This window comes from Scardinius erythrophthalmus (assembly GCF_964197995.2).
Source record: "Scardinius erythrophthalmus genome assembly, chromosome: 14".
NCBI lineage: Eukaryota > Metazoa > Chordata > Actinopteri > Cypriniformes > Leuciscidae > Scardinius > Scardinius erythrophthalmus.
The window spans coordinates 30,528,129-30,546,728 of NC_138234.1; the positions used below are offsets into that span (position 1 = coordinate 30,528,129).

The window sequence follows — 18,600 nt, forward strand, 5'->3', positions numbered from 1 at the left end:
TAACGTTCTGACAGACTGTTTTAATGAAGCGCACTACATCTCACAGAATTTACAGAGTCCTTAAAGGCACAGTTTACTCAAAAGTTCCTTCATTTATTCACACTCAAGTCGTTGCAAACCCGTATGACTTCCGCGAGACACAACATGTGAACGCGTCTGTCGACATTCTTTTCTATAAAAATGGATGCAATGAAAGTGGATGGAGACTCACGCTGCCATTCTGGCTGACATCTCATTTTGTTTTTGTTTTTTGCGTAAGAAATAAAGTCGTACGGATCTGGAACTAAACTTTGAAGACAGTTTAAAATGGCTTTCTGGGCAAATTATCCCTTTACGACTATAGGATCAGCTTGTAGTGTATAAGTATGATGCATTTGCCTATACAAATTATTGCATAACAAAAATAAGCAATTAAGAAAAATATGAATAACTACAAAAAGTGTACTGTTACTAAAAATGTAACAGTACACTTTCATAATGGTCTATGTGCGACAACTATTAAAATAAGCATTTCAAAATAACTTGACAGTGAATTATTTTTTAGCAAAAGTGAAGATATGACAGGTAAATATAGTGTAGCATAATATTTTACACTAAAAATAAAATAAAGCCTATTTTTAAGGTTCATTAAGATTTTATAATTAAAAAAAGAGGAAGAATGTGTCAGATAATTTTCATTATTGTGCATTGAAAATGATTAATAAATGGAAGCTTCTTTCTACCAAGGAATACAAAAAATAAAAAGGCGAAACTGAATTTATCTCACAATATGACTTTTGTTCTCTCAATTGCGAGTTTACAGGTATCGCTCATAATTCTGTTCTTTTTTTCCCTCAGAATTGCAAATATTTATCTTACAATTTTTTTTTCAGAATACAAATCGGACTTTGAATTCGGACTAAAAGAAGCTTAGATCTCACAATTCTGAGGTGAAAAGTAAGAATTGTGAGTAATAAACTCGGAATTGAGGGGAAAAAGTCTCAAATTTAGGATAGAAACTCATTTAAAGCATGGTCTTTTTTAATTTGCCTACTGTTTCTTTGTATTGATTTCAAATATGTATAACCATTCATATGAAGATGACATTATAGCTCATTTAACATGTGACAGTGGCCTATACAGCATGTTTAAAGGATGGAGCAACAGCAGCATTTAGCAGGATAATCCTTGGTGTAAACTTTGTGTTCAGTACCATATACAAAATAAATGTAGGTTTTTTCATTCCAGGTGTAATGCACTCGAGTGATGGGAATTAGCTCAATGGTCTGCCTCTGGAAAAAAACACACACACAACACACACACAAGGTTAGAGCTTATGCTTTGTCTCTAACATTCTGTATCAAATGCATTTTAATGTCCAGTTCTCTAGAGAAGAGCATGGTATGGTTTTCTCCGTTTCTTTTCAATATTCGTGTTTAGTTTGTTTAAATATATGGGGATATTCAGACTGCTTGACAGTATGACAAACAACTTGCTGTAACCCGCAAGCTCTAATCCTGTTTCTTTAAGGATTCCATGGGAGTGAGGCAATGGGAAGAGGTCATTTCATTAATTCCCAGAAGAGTGGAGGCTGAGATATGGCCTTAAAGAGACAGAAGCACTAATTTGTATTATCAGATGAATGCTACTCAACCTGTTGCAGAATATTACAGGTGGTGGAGAACTGAGCCTGATGTTCCCTCACAGCACTTTCAGACGCTGCGTTCACAGAGCTGTCCGGGAAACCCACGACTGGATAGACCTGCAGCGATGGGACCAAAACTTCAGTGGCAAAGCCAAACAGGGTTACGTTGTAAAGTAATTGATGTAAGTGATTCAGTTTGAAGATGTTTTAAAGGGGTCAAATCAGGTGTTTTTTATTGCATTTTTTCCACTTAATGTACTTTAGTATAGTACGGAAATAGTGCTGAGGTCCAACTAAAGATATACTTAAAGGAACACTCCACCGTTTTTTTGAAATAGGGCTTCTTCTACCTTCTTTCCTACATTTAGATAGATGGGCAAATGCATTTTTGTCTCAGTGCATGCTAGGCATGTGCCGGTATTCGGTAATGCGATAAATCGCGGTAATAAATATGCACGATATTGTTATCGCGGGCACTTCAAAATACCGTGAAAAATAATAGATCTGAATTTAGATTTTTAGAACGCGCTTTATAGCTTATTTTCCATCAACCGCTTAAACAAACACTGCGTATATGCTGCGCGAAACACGTGCGCACTCTGATGTAAACAATCGCCACGTGTATAAGCATGCGGCCGGAGCGCACTTTCTAGTCTAATGTAAACAGTCCTCACACGCCGCCGCCTCTATGGCCGCCGCCGATCTATCTGGATCCATCCCGCTTCTAAAAGCAGAGCTGCCAACTCGACGCATTCAGCGCGAGACTCTTCACACGCTCACGCCACACATCCGTTTCCTCACGCAGAGAAAAATCGCTGAGCAAAGAGGACACGAAGACCGTCAAACAAGACAGAGCAGGTTACTTTTGATATGAAACAGGAGAACAATTGTGTCACAGAACGTTACATTTAAACCATTTAATGACCAGCAGCATGTTAGATGACTAAAACATATAGATAAAGAGGAGTATTTTGCTGAATATGTGCACTGCACTTTTTTACATATTTATTATATTTTTACTTGTGTCATTACATAATTGTTATTATAATAAAAACCACATTATATTTGATTTAATTAGTTATTTGGAACCTTTAATAATACCAGCTGATAGGGCTTTATATGGTTACATAGCATTATGTGAGATTATTTTTTTTTTCATGAGAAAAAAATAACATGTGGGCTATCTACTGTAGCCTTCCTAATATTTATCCAAAATTAGTCAATACTGAATCAAGATTTAAATCAAATTCCAAGTATTGAATTGAAATCGTTAAATTTGTGTTAAGCAATACAAACAGTAGCCTACCAGTCATAGTATCATGTAATCATTGTAACATGTTGTCACTAAACTTAATAAAATTCAGTTTAGTTACCAAATGTTATGACAATCACAATTACACCTTGTGATGCAAGTTTTATTTTATTTTATTTTTACCCCCCCCCCCCCCAATTAAATTAAAATTAAAATATTAAAATATCGTGATAATACCGTATACCGTGATAAAAGCTCACTCAATTAATCGCAGCATGAAAATGTGATACCGGCACATGCCTAGTGCATGCATTGTTTTAGTTTTGACAGGGTCGGCGCTAGCTTAGCTTAGCATAATGAATGGAATCCTTTGTTGCCAGCTAGCATGTCCTGAGTAAAAGTGATATAAAAAAAACAACAACACCTAATTACTTCTTGTGGCCTGCGTATTCACAACGAGTACAAATAGCGATGCAGATTAACACTAGGCGATTTCCTATGCAGATATTTTCATCTAATATTTGGATTTAATTTTATTTCAGGTTTATTTCAATTAACAGAATTGTTTTTAATAGTTTACACAGCAGGTTTCAAGTTTCTGAACACCTAACAGACATCATTAGCGTGTAAACGGTCGTATCTCAAATATACATATGAATACACAATCTAAGGTCTCAAATAACCTAAAATAATAACCTAAAATTCAGAAAAAACCCTTCAAATAACAAAGACATCATGAGCACCGTGATGTTTTTTGCTCACCATTTTAGCCATATCAGTTAGAAGCTTCTCTCCAGGAATTTGGTCGAGATATTCAACGGGGAACCCAGAGCGCTTATCAATCACAGCAACATGAATGTTGTTCTTCCTGAAAAGATAAACATGTGAAGAAAAAAGCATGAAGAAAAAAGTACATAAGCTTGTTTGTGCTGATTAGTGGTGCTAACTGCACGTCTTCTCACCATGTGATTTTAAGTTTGATGAAGCAGAGGAGCTTTCCTTTCCCTTTGCATGTGTTGCAGGAAATTGAACCGACTCCTCCACAGGAATGACACCTGGAATACAGATAATTTAACACACCGTTAACATTTCTGTCATTAAGGTTATTTTTTTCATTGTAATGTTTCTGGCAATAAGGAGCTATGTCTTGTATGATAGGTAAATACCACATTCACAAAGCAAGATATCTTAAATTTTTTTAATTTAAGTTTATTTCTCAAAATGTCGAGTTTTTATCTCACAATTCGGACTTTTTTTCTCACAATTGCGAGTTTACATCTCGCAATTCTCAGAATTGCGTGATATAAAGTTGCAATTGCGAGATTTAAAGTCAGAATTGAGAGATAAAAACTCGACATTTTGAGAAATAAACTTGATATTCTGACTTTTTTCTCGGAATTGCGTTTATATCTCGAAATTCTGACTTTATAACATGCAGTTGGGAGATAAAAATTCAGAATTGCATGATATAAAGTCGCAATCGCAAATCTGAGGAAAAAAGTATTTTTTCCCTTAGAATTCGACTTTATAACTCGCAATTTCGAGTTTATATCTCACAATTCGGAGAAAATATGTCAGAATTGCGAGATATAAATTTGTAATTGTGTGTTATAAAGTCAGAATTGTGAGAAATAATGTCGCAAATGCGCGTTATAAAGTCAGAATTGCGAGAAATAATGTCGCAAATGCGTGTTATAAAGTCAGAATTGCGTGATATAATGTCACAAATGTGTGTTATAAAGTCAGAATTGCGTGATATAAAATCGCAATTGCGAGAAAAAAGTCAGAATTGCGAGTTTATTTCTTGCAATTCTGACTTTATAACACAATTGCGAGTTTATGTTTCGCAATTCTGACTGTATAACAAACAATTGTGACATTATATCACGCAATTCTGACTTTATAACACACATTTGAGAGATAAAAATTCAGAATTGCGTGATATAAAGTCGCAATCGCAAATCTGAGGAAAAAAGTATTTTTTCCCTTAGAATTAGACTTTATAATTCACAATGGCGAGTTTATATCTCACAATTCGGAGAAAACATGTCAGAAATGCGAGATATAAATTTGTTATTGTGTGTTATAAAGTCAGAATTGCGAGAAATAATGTCGCAAATGCGTGTTATAAAGTCAGAATTGTCAGATAAAAACTCGACATTTTGAGAAATAAACTTGATATTCTGACTTTTTTCTCGGAATTGCGTTTATATCTCGAAATTCTGACTTTATAACACGCAATTGGGAGATAAAAATTCAGAATTGCATGATATAAAGTCGCAATCGCAAATCTGAGGAAAAAAGTGTTTTTTCCCTTAGAATTCGACTTTAAACTCGCAATTTCGAGTTTATATCTCACAATTCTGAGAAAATATGTCAGAATTGTGAGATATAAATTTGTAATTGTGTGTTATAAAGTCAGAATTGTGAGAAAAATGTCGCAAATGCGTGTTATAAAGTCAGAATTGTGAGAAATAATGTCGCAAATGCGTGTTATAAAGTCAGAATTGCGTGATATAATGTCGCAAATGTGTGTTATAAAGTCAGAATGGCCTGATATAAAATCGCAATTGCGAGAAAAAAGTCAGAATTGCGAGTTTATTTCTTGCAATTCTGACTTTATAACACACAATTGCGAGTTTATGTTTCGCAATTCTGACTGTATAACAAACAATTGTGACATTATATCACGCAATTCTGACTTTATAACACACATTTGAGAGATAAAAATTCAGAATTGCGTGATATAAAGTCGCAATCGCAAATCTGAGGAAAAAAGTATTTTTTCCCTTAGAATTAGACTTTATAACTCACTATGGCGAGTTTATATCTCACAATTCGGAGAAAACATGTCAGAAATGCGAGATATAAATTTGTTATTGTGTGTTATAAAGTCAGAATTGCGAGAAATAATGTCGCAAATGCGTGTTATAAAGTCAGAATTGTCAGATAAAAACTCGACATTTTGAGAAATAAACTTGATATTCTGACTTTTTTCTCGGAATTGCGTTTATATCTTGAAATTCTGACTTTATAACACGCAATTGGGAGATAAAAATTCAGAATTGCATGATATAAAGTCGCAATCGCAAATCTGAGGAAAAAAGTATTTTTTCCCTTAGAATTCGACTTTAGAACTCGCAATTTCGAGTTTATATCTCACAATTCGGAGAAAATATGTCAGAATTGCGAGATATAAATTTGTAATTGTGTGTTATAAAGTCAGAATTGTGAGAAATAATGTCGTAAATGCGTGTTATAAAGTCAGAATTGTGAGAAATAATGTCGCAAATGTGTGTTATAAAGTCAGAATTGCGTGATATAATGTCGCAAATGTGTGTTATAAAGTCAGAATGGCCTGATATAAAATCGCAATTGCGAGAAAAAAGTCAGAATTGTGAGTTTATTTCTTGCAATTCTGACTTTATAACACACAATTGCGAGTTTATGTTTCGCAATTCTGACAGTATAACAAACAATTGCGACATTATATCACGCAATTCTGACTTTATAACACGCATTTGAGAGATAAAAATTCAGAATTGCGTGATATAAAGTCACAATCGCAAATCTGAGGAAAAAAGTATTTTTTCCCTTAGAATTCGACTTTATAACTCGCAATTGCGAGTTTATATCTCACAATTCGGAGAAAATATGTCAGAATTGCGAGATATAAATTTGTAATTGTGTGTTATATAAAGTCAGAATTGCGAGAAATAATGTCGCAAATGCGTGTTATAAAGTCAGAATTGCGAGAAATAATGTCGCAAATGCGTGTTATAAAGTCAGAATTGCGAGAAATAATGTCGCAAATGCGTGTTAAAGTCAGAATTGCGTGATATAATGTCGCAAATGCGTGTTATAAAGTCAGAATTGCGTGATATAATGTCGCAAATGCGTGTTATAAAGTCAGAATTGCGAGATATAGTTGCAATTGCGAGAAAAAAGTCAGAATTGCAAGTTTATTTCTCGCAATTCTGACTTTATAACACAATTGCGAGTCTGTATTTCGCAATTCTGACTTTATAACTTTATAAAAGCATTTTAAAAATATAAAGAAAATGTTTCCATCATAAACTACCTTTTGTGTAATGGAAAGATTCCATGGATGTTAAAAGTTCTTAATGGAACCATAAATGCCAATAAAGAACCTTTATTTTTAACAGTGTAATGTTGCATTTTTGTTGAAATTTTAATTCAAAACCAGAGGTTGACTCCATACTTAATCATGCCCGAGCCCCGACACATCGTACAGCGTTGCCGTTCACTGGACTGAGTCCAACCCGTGCCACTACAGCCTCCACATCGAGTCTGTAACAATAGAAATATTATAATGAAAAAATAGAGAGAACGAAATATTAAAAACGTCATGTCGTCATACTTACCCTGCCAGAATTTACGCATCTTCCGCATGCAGATCTTCCAAGATTCAGGCATGAATGGCAACCCTAAAACAACGAAAACGAATTGTTCATTGATGAATTGTTCATTGAATGTGATGAATGGAGGACTGAAATGTGTTACTTTGACAGTAGACGTGTGAGGAACGCGGACGGCTTTCTCGCAGTCTTTAAAGAGGGCCGGGATGGGCACAGGGATACTCCACGGACCGGGGGGCACTCCGAATCCATCCACCACCTGACCTGTTCAGTCAATCAAGTCACATTCAATATATAAAATATATATACATATACAAATGAGTGCTTTTAAGGTCCCGATATACTTCAAGTGAAATTTAAGAATAAACTGGTGTGATGGGAACTAAATCAGGCCAAAAATTTGTTTTAGTAGGCCAAAACTACCATTGGTTGGTCGTAATAGGTGGGTGTGGCTCTGAGGCTCCGCCTCATATATATATATATATAGACCCTTTTACAGTTGGTAAACACGGTGACGTATTTGTGTGGGCGGAGCTTAGCTGGAGGCAGAAAGATCCCTCTGGCCGCTTCACTAACGTTAGTTTGCAAGTTTTGTTAGCTTGTTTTTTAACAATGACTGGAGAAAATCCGATTTTGTCTTAATGTGCAAGGTCACTCACTGTCCAGGATGCCGATTGTTATTTGCAAAAGTTAATTTTAACGGACGGAACCAGATGACCGTACACGCTCAGTCAATGGACGAACTGACAGGATTAATGTTAACGCTACCTCCGGTTGAGTGGCCTGACTTCTACACCGACCCAATAGAGAAACCGAGGGTAAAGAGAAACTGAGGACATATAAATATATTTAGATGCCTATAATATAACTATGTGCTGAATGGTCATGTAAAGACTTGTGTGGTTCAATCCGCAGTTCTGCCTAGCCAGCGCCAAGACGACAATGTAAAGAGTGACACTACGGTGCAATTTTAATGATATGAATATTTTCTAGAAATAAAAATTCCAGATACAGCATACTCATTTTTTATTGATTCTTGCACCCAAGAACACAACAAGATGACTTTTAATAATAAAAATAATAATTTAAGCTCCTTATTATGTAGCCAAATCTGTGCTGGTTTGTATTGGCCGCCTCCAGTTTTCCGTTTGTTTTGCCTCCAGCTAGCGCCGTGACGTAGGCGCAAAAGGGGTCTATAGGGACCTTTAATCTTACATTTTATGTTAATGACGTTTAATCAATGCAAACATTAAAATCTGTAATATATTTTTATAATTTAAGACAAATTTTACATTGAATCTCTAAATGAATGTAGAAACAACATAAATATATGTATATTGTTAAATTTGGAGGATTTTTCCCCCCAATTTTAAGGGAATGAAATGAGCTATTGTCGCCACTCAACATTGCTGTATGGTTGAAAGCCATAATGCTTAACATTTAATAGGCTTATAAAATCTTATAACAAGTTTTTATTTAAGTGAACTTGAAACAATCTTCTCATGTTGTAATAAATGTTACATTTATCTGTGCCTTTAATATATGTTTCTGACTCTGTCAATATCAGCTCAGTTTGAATGAGATCTGTCAGTACATTCAATTTTCGCATTACTTTTGAGATGGTCCTCACTGCAGAGCATAAAATCCGGGGGGAGGAGTCGGATAAAATCCAACTCCTCCCACCTTACACACCTAAACCTACCAATCTCCACCCCCTGATCCCTAAACCCACCCCTAAACCTACCCATCTCCACCCCTAAACCTACCAATCTCCACCCCTTATATAAGATCCGACTCCTCCCCTCGGATCTTGTGTACTGCATTGAGGTGCTACTGTTACTTTTCACAACAAGTACGAAAATTACTAGTTAAAACATTTGGTGTACACTTATTTTCGCACTTACACTTTCGTGTCTTAATCGTTGAGACAAGTATATTACTGACAGTGTGTGTGTGTGTGTATATTAGTAAGTGAAAATGTGACTCTGCTCACCATCGTATGGTTCACTGTCCCACTCTGTGGTTCTAGACTCTGTAAAAGTCTCCAACCGGTACTATAAGGACAAACATTCAGCATGTGTGAGCATGGCATCATATATATATAGTTGGACATGATGCTTGTGAATGCTGATGCTGACCCGATATGTGTTGAGGGACTGCAGGTCTGTGAACACCATCTCTCTGACCGGTTTAGAGCCGTAACAGCATTTGCTGGTGACATATTTTGTGAAGGCCTCCTGTGCCAGTTCTTCACTGATCGCAGGAATCCTGAGGACATGACGTGAACTTTAGCATGTGAACTTTTGACCAGTCATTTATCAGGCATTGACTTCAGGAATTTCAATATGGAAAGGCCATTTTAACCAAGCCAGGTTTAACAACTTGAGGGTGAGTAAATGATGGCAGAAGTTTCTATCCCTTTTTACCCTGCACATGACATACAGAAAAAAAATTGTTAATCGTGCGCATGACATAATAATACATTCCGTTGTTTCGCTAAATCATGCACACAATTTACTAATTTGTTCCCTCCTTTTAAGTAAATCGTTTGCACAATATAATCATTTGTTCCCTTGATTTACTAAATCGTGCATACAATTGACACATTTTTTCCCTCATTTTAAAGTCCCCCTGTGGTGAAAAACAAGCTTTTAATGTTGTTTATATGTCTATGTTTTTAATATGCTTTAAGACAAACCATGCGTAAATTCATGTCAAAACTATGGCTGAGTATTTTTTCCTTAAAACTGCAGTGAACCAAAGACAGTCTCAAAAACACGGTTTGAAATCGCTGGTGTTTCTGACGTCACAAACTACCTTGTAACCAATCAGATCAACGTGTGATCGTCAACGAGTGGATCTCAGAGCTGGAGCGAGTGAGTGGAGGCGGGGCTCATTCGCATATTCATAGAACCGTGAATACTAAATGAGGCAAGGGTGTTAAGTTAAATTCTAACTATTTTAAGGCATGGAGATTTTTTTTCAAGGAAAAAAAGTTTAAATATGTCATTTTGGTGATCAAATATAAGTTTTAAGGGATACAATTATTGACTACAGGGGGAAGTCGCACAATTTACTTTTTTTTCCTGCATGTCATCATGTGTGGGGCTCCGTAACTTTAACTGAAATAAAATAAAATGTACAAAAATGTAAACTTATTTTTATTTAGTTAGTTTCCAAGGCAACATTTCTCATTTTCGTTAAAGTTGAAGTACTAAAATAAATAAAAACAAATAAACTAAATTTAAACTTAATACACATATAAAATAAATAATAATGACAAAAACACACAACCAAATTATGAAAACTTTAACTAAAATTCAAATTAAAACCGAAAATATAAATATAAAATCTTTATAAAAATGCATTAATTAAATTAGCAATAATAATTTATTACTTTTCATTATCCTTACATATTTATTTATACATTTAGCATAAATGATTTATGTATAAACTTTATTTCCTATTCCAATATGATCATTAGAGGGGCTGATCGATCATAAAATGTCTTGCTGACTCTAGTTTCTTCTTTCTTTTGCCTGGTTATGCTGCATTTAGATATGTTGCACTACTAATTATGAGTCTATGCTGCAGGATACATGACCAACCATTGGTCTAGTGTTCTGACAATGACAAAGGAACAAGGTGGAGTTCAATAAATAAATAAATAAAGATTTGCCTCATTCATGAATTCATGCCATGACAAGAAAACCAGTCAGGCAAGGCAGGAGCAATCATCAACATGTCCAAATACAGGAGACAACTAAAATCAAACTCCTAATTACAAGCTTGGAAATCGTAATTGCAAAGTGATATGCATTAAAGTTATTTTTAACTAAACAAAGACACATTGGGCAATATTTCTTTCTATTTTCCACTTACTGAGGCATTTTAAGCCCTGATGCACCAATAAAGAGAGTGAAGAATGAGCTCTAGATTTATAATAATGTGTATTTTATCATTCAAGTGATTAAAACTTTGATTTTCTTGTGTAAGTGCTGCGGTTCTTACTCAAAGCGTCGCTCTGGAGCACTGGATGGGGCTTGAGGCTGCGCCGATCCAAAATCTGACGGTGGAATGACTGTGGATGTAATAACAAATCCAACATTACCAACATTTTGCTCTCCGTTTCAAATGAAGCTCCTGAAATTGTTCTCACCATTAGGCCCCAAACGTTCATATCCAGGAACAACAGGCATTAAATCTGCAGGAGGAGCCGTCGCCACATCGCCTGGCACTGTGTTCGGGTCTGTTTAATGTACATCACACATTTATTTCACCCTACTGTCTTCTTTAAACATGTTTTAAGGCTGTTACTGTGTTTTTCGTGCAACAAGGAAACAGCAGAAACGTAAACGGGAAACATGTTACGCTAAAGGAAGCTTTGTTGAAGTGAAAACGGGGTGACCTATATAAGGTTTTTATTATGTGATGTGGTTATGTGGGTTACACTTTATTTTGGTTATCCTTGATAGAGTGTAATTATTTAAGTAATGAGTAATAATTAACTACATTCAGCACTTACTAAATTAGGATTACATTTTGGATTAGGGTTAGTTTAGGCATGTAAATATGCATCATTTAACGTTTAACAAGGACATGATAAAGTTTTACCCATAAATACAGTTGCTCATGTAAGATGGTTGTTTAGGGATATTTGAGTAAATCTTTTGGAAATAATTTGTGATTACCTGCATAAGGTTCAACAGGGCATGATGGGCCAGTGTGGACTCCATCCTGGTCACTGTTGTAAAACAAAACAGTGTTTTTATTAGCCCACTACCATGCAAAATACAAAGAAAGAAAGAAAGAAAGAAAGAAAGAAAGAAAGAAAGAAAGAAAGAAAGAAAGAAAGAAAGAAAGAAAGAAAGAAAGAAAGAAAGAAAGAAAGAAAGAAAGACACTCAAATGACTCGTTGCCTTTAGTTCGTCATACGTTTTTATCGCTAGATTGACGAGATAACACTTTTGCACGATGTTGCGTTTATGTCAATATTCTCTGCTAAAACCAGCATCCAAACGGACTTCTCTTCATAATTTCGTTAAGTTTGTCGACCATACCTCAGAAGATGCGTCCTGTCCATCCTCCTTCCTTCAGCGCGATCCACAAATAACTTTCGTTTTGTGAGAAGCGAGAGTTAATACGGAAGAAAGCGGAAGAGCAGCACTGTAACCTGAGACTTTATCATCATAAAGCTAATATCAAGTTGAGACTTTAAGAGGACATTTGACATGGCAAACATCAATATTCTAACTCCCTATACTATTACTTTGTAAAGAAAATTTGTTTTTATGTGTTTATAAGCTTGAACGTCGACAACAGAAGCCTAAACAGTGTTGTCTTCATGTAACAGATGTTTTGCGTACCAGCATGTATTGCGGTTATTGGAATAAAGCCTTGCTATATAACGTGTCTTTCAGGTTTAGCAGTATTTTTTTATTTTTTTTTTTTTTTTATAGCACAGCGCTAATGTAGAGGACAAACAATTCAAAAACAAACATTAATTTCAATAAATTAATTTATTATTATTTTTGTCACTCTTCAAAATCAATTGGTTGGCCTACTAATCAATCCTGTTACTGTTGCAATCAGTTGTGTTCAGAATAGGCTACTGTTTAATAGCACCAGACATTGTGCAATGATGATTCAAAGCAACATGACCTCGTTCCTTAAATTTTTAATCCAGCAAGATAGGCCTATAAACTGAGATTGCAGTTTTTGTATAAAATGTTCAAACTCATCAAATGCACAGTAGAGTTGAATGCATTGCATCGTGGGATAGCCAAGTCAAGTGCGCCCGAAATCGTGTAGTTTGAGTCATAGGCGCCGATACCGTGGGTGCTCCGGGGCTCGAGCACCCACGGAAAATACCGAGCACCCACGTGTGCCGGACTGCCAGTAGGCTACATTCATTTAAAATTAAACATAGCAGTTGGTGCTATGTGAAGCGTCTGTCACACTGTGATTGGTTATGTCGCTGTCAGTCGCCTGCTCCATATCCTTTCCACCAATCACAGCGTTTCTCGGATGAAAACGCCTCTTTAGTGACCCCGCTCTGTACGCAGACACGTTCCTCCTGAAGAATTAACCACAATGGTGAGTCAACAAATCAAATTTATACTGTGTGGACTTGTGTGACAGAGTCCTGCACTGGTTCGGGTACCCGACGGGTGACCCGCAAATTTTACTCAAACGGGTGCAGGTCGGGTCGGACACGGGGGAAACACGGGTCTAAACCACTGATCTATATAGAATGACGTAGGGAATCGTAAGATGGCCGCTCGAACACTTCCGGTGGCTTCACTGCCTTCTGGCAGTTTAGAACGTCATGAGCTATCCAGTCATTAGATCAAACACGGGTTTAAAACAATCACGTGCAAACGTAAAAATATATGCACATTTTTAGGAACACATGTACAAAAATATGCCTGTATTTCAAGTTAATAAAATAATTTAAAATCCACATCAGTTTATTTGAGCCTTGAGCCCACACCCTCCCAGGAGTCTCTATGCCTACTTTCACTTTTAAAAAGTCATCATAACCGCGCGCGCGATCTGCTTGCAGTCGAGATGGATGCTGAGGAGTTGAAGAAAATAATAGCTAGTGAAAACTGAAGAAAACAATGTTGTGAAAGGCTTAGCTGATCGCGGTAACGTGTCTGTTAAACTTTTCATCTCCAATCCTGTCTGTATAGTGAGAAGTGGCCAGGGCTGGACTGGTAATCTGGCATACCGGGCAAATGCCAGGTGGGCCGACGTGCTTTTGGGCCGATACATCTCATACTTTTTTTTTTTTTTTTTTTTTTTGACGGCCCATAAAACTCGTACATCGGCGGCCCATTCGTTTTGTTTTGTTTAATTGACAGCGCTGGGTTAGTGCCGGTGTAATGCATTGGTCAAAAAAAAGGTAAGCGTTAGTTTTTTTTTCCACTGACAGACCGGCCCATGAAACGCGTAGATCAGCGGCCCATTGGTTGTTATCTTGATTGACACTGGGCTGGCCCAATCACATCATTAAACACCTCCCCCTCTGGGCTCCGAGCGAGCGTGCAGTGTCAAGTGTGTATCTGTCAAAATAGTCTGAGAGATGGAGAAGAAACACAAGGAATGTGCAGAGAAATAGCGTGAAAAATAGATACAGGCCCTTCAAGCAGACGCTGTAAAATGTGTCAAGATATATGTGTTTTCTGCAGCAGCAGGACCTTCATCAGCTCCAGTGGCTGATGATGAGGATAGTGAGGAGGATCAGGAGAGAGAGATGAGAAAGTGTAACGTAGAGTCCGCGGTAAGCAGAACTACTTTCAAAACACTTTGACTATGAGTGTAGGAACCCATAACCCAGTTACAGATAATTTCCACATCTGCATAGTTGACAATTACAGCAATTTACTAGAAGTTTAATGAGACACGTTTGTATCCATGTTTTCCGCCAAAATAAAAGCTCGATGCAGTTTCCGTCAAAATAAAAGATCATGTGCTTATCTCTTTCAAGTTTAGAAATTAGTACAAAACTAATTATGAAAGTTTTCTTTATTTTTCGGTGCATTATTTTTTACAATATATAGGCTACTATCATGAGATTAATAGTATAACTATTATTATGTAGTAGTGTAATATAGACAGACACTGTTATTAAAAGAGGTTTGATTTGTTTTCTTTGTTATACTTGCACACTGAATATGGGTTGGAGCTTTTAATTTTGAACCCTCAAACTGCACCAGATTGATGAATTTAACATTAAAATGCAAAAAAAATTCTTAGGGGGACCATGCCCCCAAACCCCCCTAGAGGTCCACCCACCACAGTTTTACCAAAATTCCTTTGAGAAACACTGTCAATGCAGCTTATAGCTTGTTTTTTGGATTCATCACTGTGGAGTATAGTTCGACTGTATTAATAAATTACAATTTTGTACTTATTTCATCTGTTAACTCTCACTCGTTTATACTCACTCATTACATGGCATTAGCGGTTTTAATGAATAGGAGTTAAACAAAAACATATTCAAAGGCGTGCAAAGATGGGTGGTGTTTATGATCATATTGGGCCAGTCTGGGCCAAAATGCCAGGGCCGATTTTCTGTCCCAGTCCAGCCCTGGAAGTGGCGCTGTCCTGAGTTGAAAGATAGCCTACTTTACGGCTTTATTATCAAGTAAATAGGTGTGTGTAGTGTTCGTGTCGGACGCTGTCCATTTCCTATAAGGTTCTGAAATGCAAACATTTTTTTTTTTTTTTTTTTTTTTAAAGGGCGTGCTCCCATGAGCACCCACGGAGAAAAACATAAATCGGCGCCTATGGTTTGAGTAGAGGCTACATTTGAATTTGAATTATACTTCGCGACAGTAAAACAAAAATTCGAACGTATACCCGCCATGTTGTGACTGTCACATGACCTACAAGCCTCAGTCGCTTCATTTCCATTCATAAATCTTTTCCCGTGGCCTCGTGGGATAATGTCCCCACTTCAGATTCTCACTGGTCATCCGGGTACTTTTTGCCTACTCTTATGAGTAGGCCTACGGTGAATTCGGACATACTTTTGTCACATATACTGTTTTTCGCCTGTATAGTAGGAAAGTATGTGATTTTGAATGCAGCCAACAAGTCAGCTGCCTATAAGCAGAGCCCGTCTACGGAGAGCCTGCCCACTCCCTCCAAATTTTGGTTGTAGTTCCACCAGAGTTCCACTGGGGGCGATCGCCCATGAGTGCAGAATGAATGGGAGTCTATGGGGCTAGATGGCTAAATTTGTCTCTTTCATCCGATTGCCGTTGAGAAATCTCAGATTTGATTGTAGGTTTTGCAAGTTCAACATGGGTTATAGGTCGAAAGTTGAATGAACGAGTACTTATGTCCTTTCGATTTCGTACAGGTTGAGTTGTTGTTGCCCATAACATGCTAGCATTCTGCTAATGAACGCTGATTGGTCAGTGAAGGACTGATTACGACCAGAGATACCGCTTGATGGCATCGTGGCATCCGAAGCGGGACCAGAAACAAACAAAACAAAAACTCTTCTAGCAAGTGTGTTTACCTGTGTCAGCTGTGTTGTCGATGCCTCGAGAGAAAAGAAAGTGCAGAGCGCGAAAGCACCAAAGTGACTGAAGGATTGCCGTAAAGCTGTATGGTCATATGATGTGTATGACCATACAGACATTTTAAAAGACTTTTTAAAGCAAATAAATGACTCTAAAAAATCTAACGCCCAGCAATGTGAAATTTCTTTGCATCTCCTTTCGAATACAACATTCAAATTACTAGACAAAAAATTATATCTTGAGAAAAGTGGATTTTTATTGGTATAGCGCCATAGACCTCCATTCATTCTGCACTCGTCCTGTGAGCGCCCTCATATGGAGCCAGAGTGGAACTGCAACCAGTTCAGAAGCCGGAAGTTTACTGAGAGTGAAACTTCTCGCCTTATTAGACATTCTCTGCTATAAGCTTTCAGATGCAGGCAGCCATTGTTTGAGTTCAAACAAAATCAGTTTTTTTCATGAGATCGGTTTGGTAAATTAATTTTAAAAGTGCCTTGAAATACGCAGCATTAATCAATGTGTTGATGTTTTTTCCGCTGAAACAGGAAGACAGGGCGGGAAATATTGAACAGCGCCTCCCCTTTTTAAAGTAGCCAATAGCGTTTAGTTCATATCACAGCTTGGTAAAGCCGCTGTTTCCTCCAAATCTCTAACCGTTTCTCCTCCATATCGCTTTACAATATAGCATTCTGTGCAGAATTCAAATGGGTCCGATAGGTTTTGTGGTCTGCACCGACTCACGCGTATGACCCTCTCTGTGCTATCGTGTCGCGTGACACTAACATGAAACCGGACTTCATTCGCCCCAATGGAAAGCATATTTACACTGTCTGTTCCCTATCCCCTATATAACGCAATGTGTGCCAGTCACCATGTAGAAAATAGTAAATGTGTGAACAAGTGACTGATTTCAGCCTATAGTGTAGGGGGCGGGGCTTCAGAATCTAGAGAGCATTTGATTGGACAGAAAATCTGATGAGCATCTGAAGTGCAGAGTGATGTCATCAAAATCATTGATCCATATAGAGTTGGTGCAGGTGTGATGTCATTTTGTAGGCTAACCGGCAGTTCGCATCACACTGGTTCCCTCGACAAAATCCCAATAGGATTTTCCCATAGGCTTTTGGACTATCGCTAAAAACAAGCTCTGTGATCAACAAAAGTTTATGATACTTACACGTTTTTGTCCATCAAGATAATTATCACAGATGAACACAACTTTTATGAATTTTGAAGCCTAAAAGCAGTTGCTAGAAGTAAAAAGCTAAAGTTAGGCTATAAATGAACTACACCACGGTTCCATGACTTTAATGTCACCATCATTACCCTGAACGTTTGAGTTTAACTTAAGTAGTTTGTAAGAGCACAATTATAAGCCTAACGGCATAATTAAAGCATAATTAAAAGCGGACTGAGTTTATCTGTTCGGCGCGATGGCGTTTAATCTCCTCGACTGCCTCTGTAGTCCCATTTAGCCACTTGTTAGCAACCACCTTTTTCAAGACAGGGCTCTCAAGTCTCACGCATTGGGCGTGAGACACACGCAATTCAACCAGTTCACACGCTCACACGCCACACCGTGTATTTCTCACGCTGAAAAGGCAATGCCAACCAAGTTGTCCTGCGAGCTTTATATATAACGTTGTATACGAGGCGCAGGCACACAAAGTGAAGTTTCCTGCCGCCAGCACGTATCTCGGCCAGATTGCGTTTGTTACAAGGCAACACAGATGCGCGAACACACGGAAGTTGACGGAACATTCTCGGCCACCGTACGTTCGTTACTAGGTAACCAACAACATCGCGTGAACACACGTCGTGATGGAGAAGGTAAGTTGGAAGAAAGCTCGTCTAACATTTTTAGGCTAGAACATTTAATATATAGCCCATCGTTTACATTATTATTGTTGCAGTCAAAAACTCTACAACTACTCTGCAACCAGGCCAGAAGCTTTGGCTCAGTTTGGCTAGCTTACGTTTTCTTAAACTAAGGGAATGTTAGTGGGTATGGGAAGGAATGAAGATGTATTTCTTCATTTTATTTTAAATACATTTAAATTTGTTTATTTTATTTTAAATTATATATTATACTGTATTAATAGCCTTTCTAGTTACATTAAGGCTACATGTATTAAAGCAGAGTGCTCTGGGTAATATTTTATATCCTGTCAAAACATACATTAATCATTGCCATTGCATTTTATATTTTTCAAACACAAAACACATTTCATAAGCTGGAGTGTGTACTCTTGTGTACACACACACTCACACACCTTAATAATACTCTAATATGTCATTTGTTCACAA

General features: G+C 37.1%; 1 protein-coding gene across 3 annotated transcripts; it reads right to left on the reverse strand.

Annotated features, from left to right (window-relative positions):
• Position 1: 1 nt before the first annotated feature.
• Positions 2-12,632, reverse strand: ssuh2.2 (ssu-2 homolog, tandem duplicate 2). Of its 3 annotated transcripts, none has more exons than XR_014031431.1 (14): positions 12,316-12,519; positions 11,947-11,999; positions 11,415-11,504; positions 11,267-11,336; positions 9,394-9,523; positions 9,249-9,309; positions 7,401-7,519; positions 7,262-7,324; positions 7,099-7,187; positions 3,839-3,931; positions 3,639-3,744; positions 1,634-1,741; positions 494-1,271; positions 8-444 (listed from the first exon to the last, which is right to left on the reverse strand). XR_014031431.1 is itself a non-coding variant. In XM_081383647.1 (13 exons), the coding sequence occupies exons 1-13, from the start codon at positions 12,336-12,338 to the stop codon at positions 1,128-1,130; spliced, it is 1,149 nt and encodes a 382-aa protein (XP_081239773.1). In that variant the 5' UTR covers positions 12,339-12,632; the 3' UTR covers positions 2-1,127. The 3 variants fall into 3 exon arrangements, 1 of the variants encoding a protein (XP_081239773.1); XR_014031432.1 differs by having other exon boundaries at positions 491-1,271; XM_081383647.1 differs by having other exon boundaries at positions 2-1,271; positions 12,316-12,632.
• Positions 12,633-18,600: the final 5,968 nt, after the last annotated feature.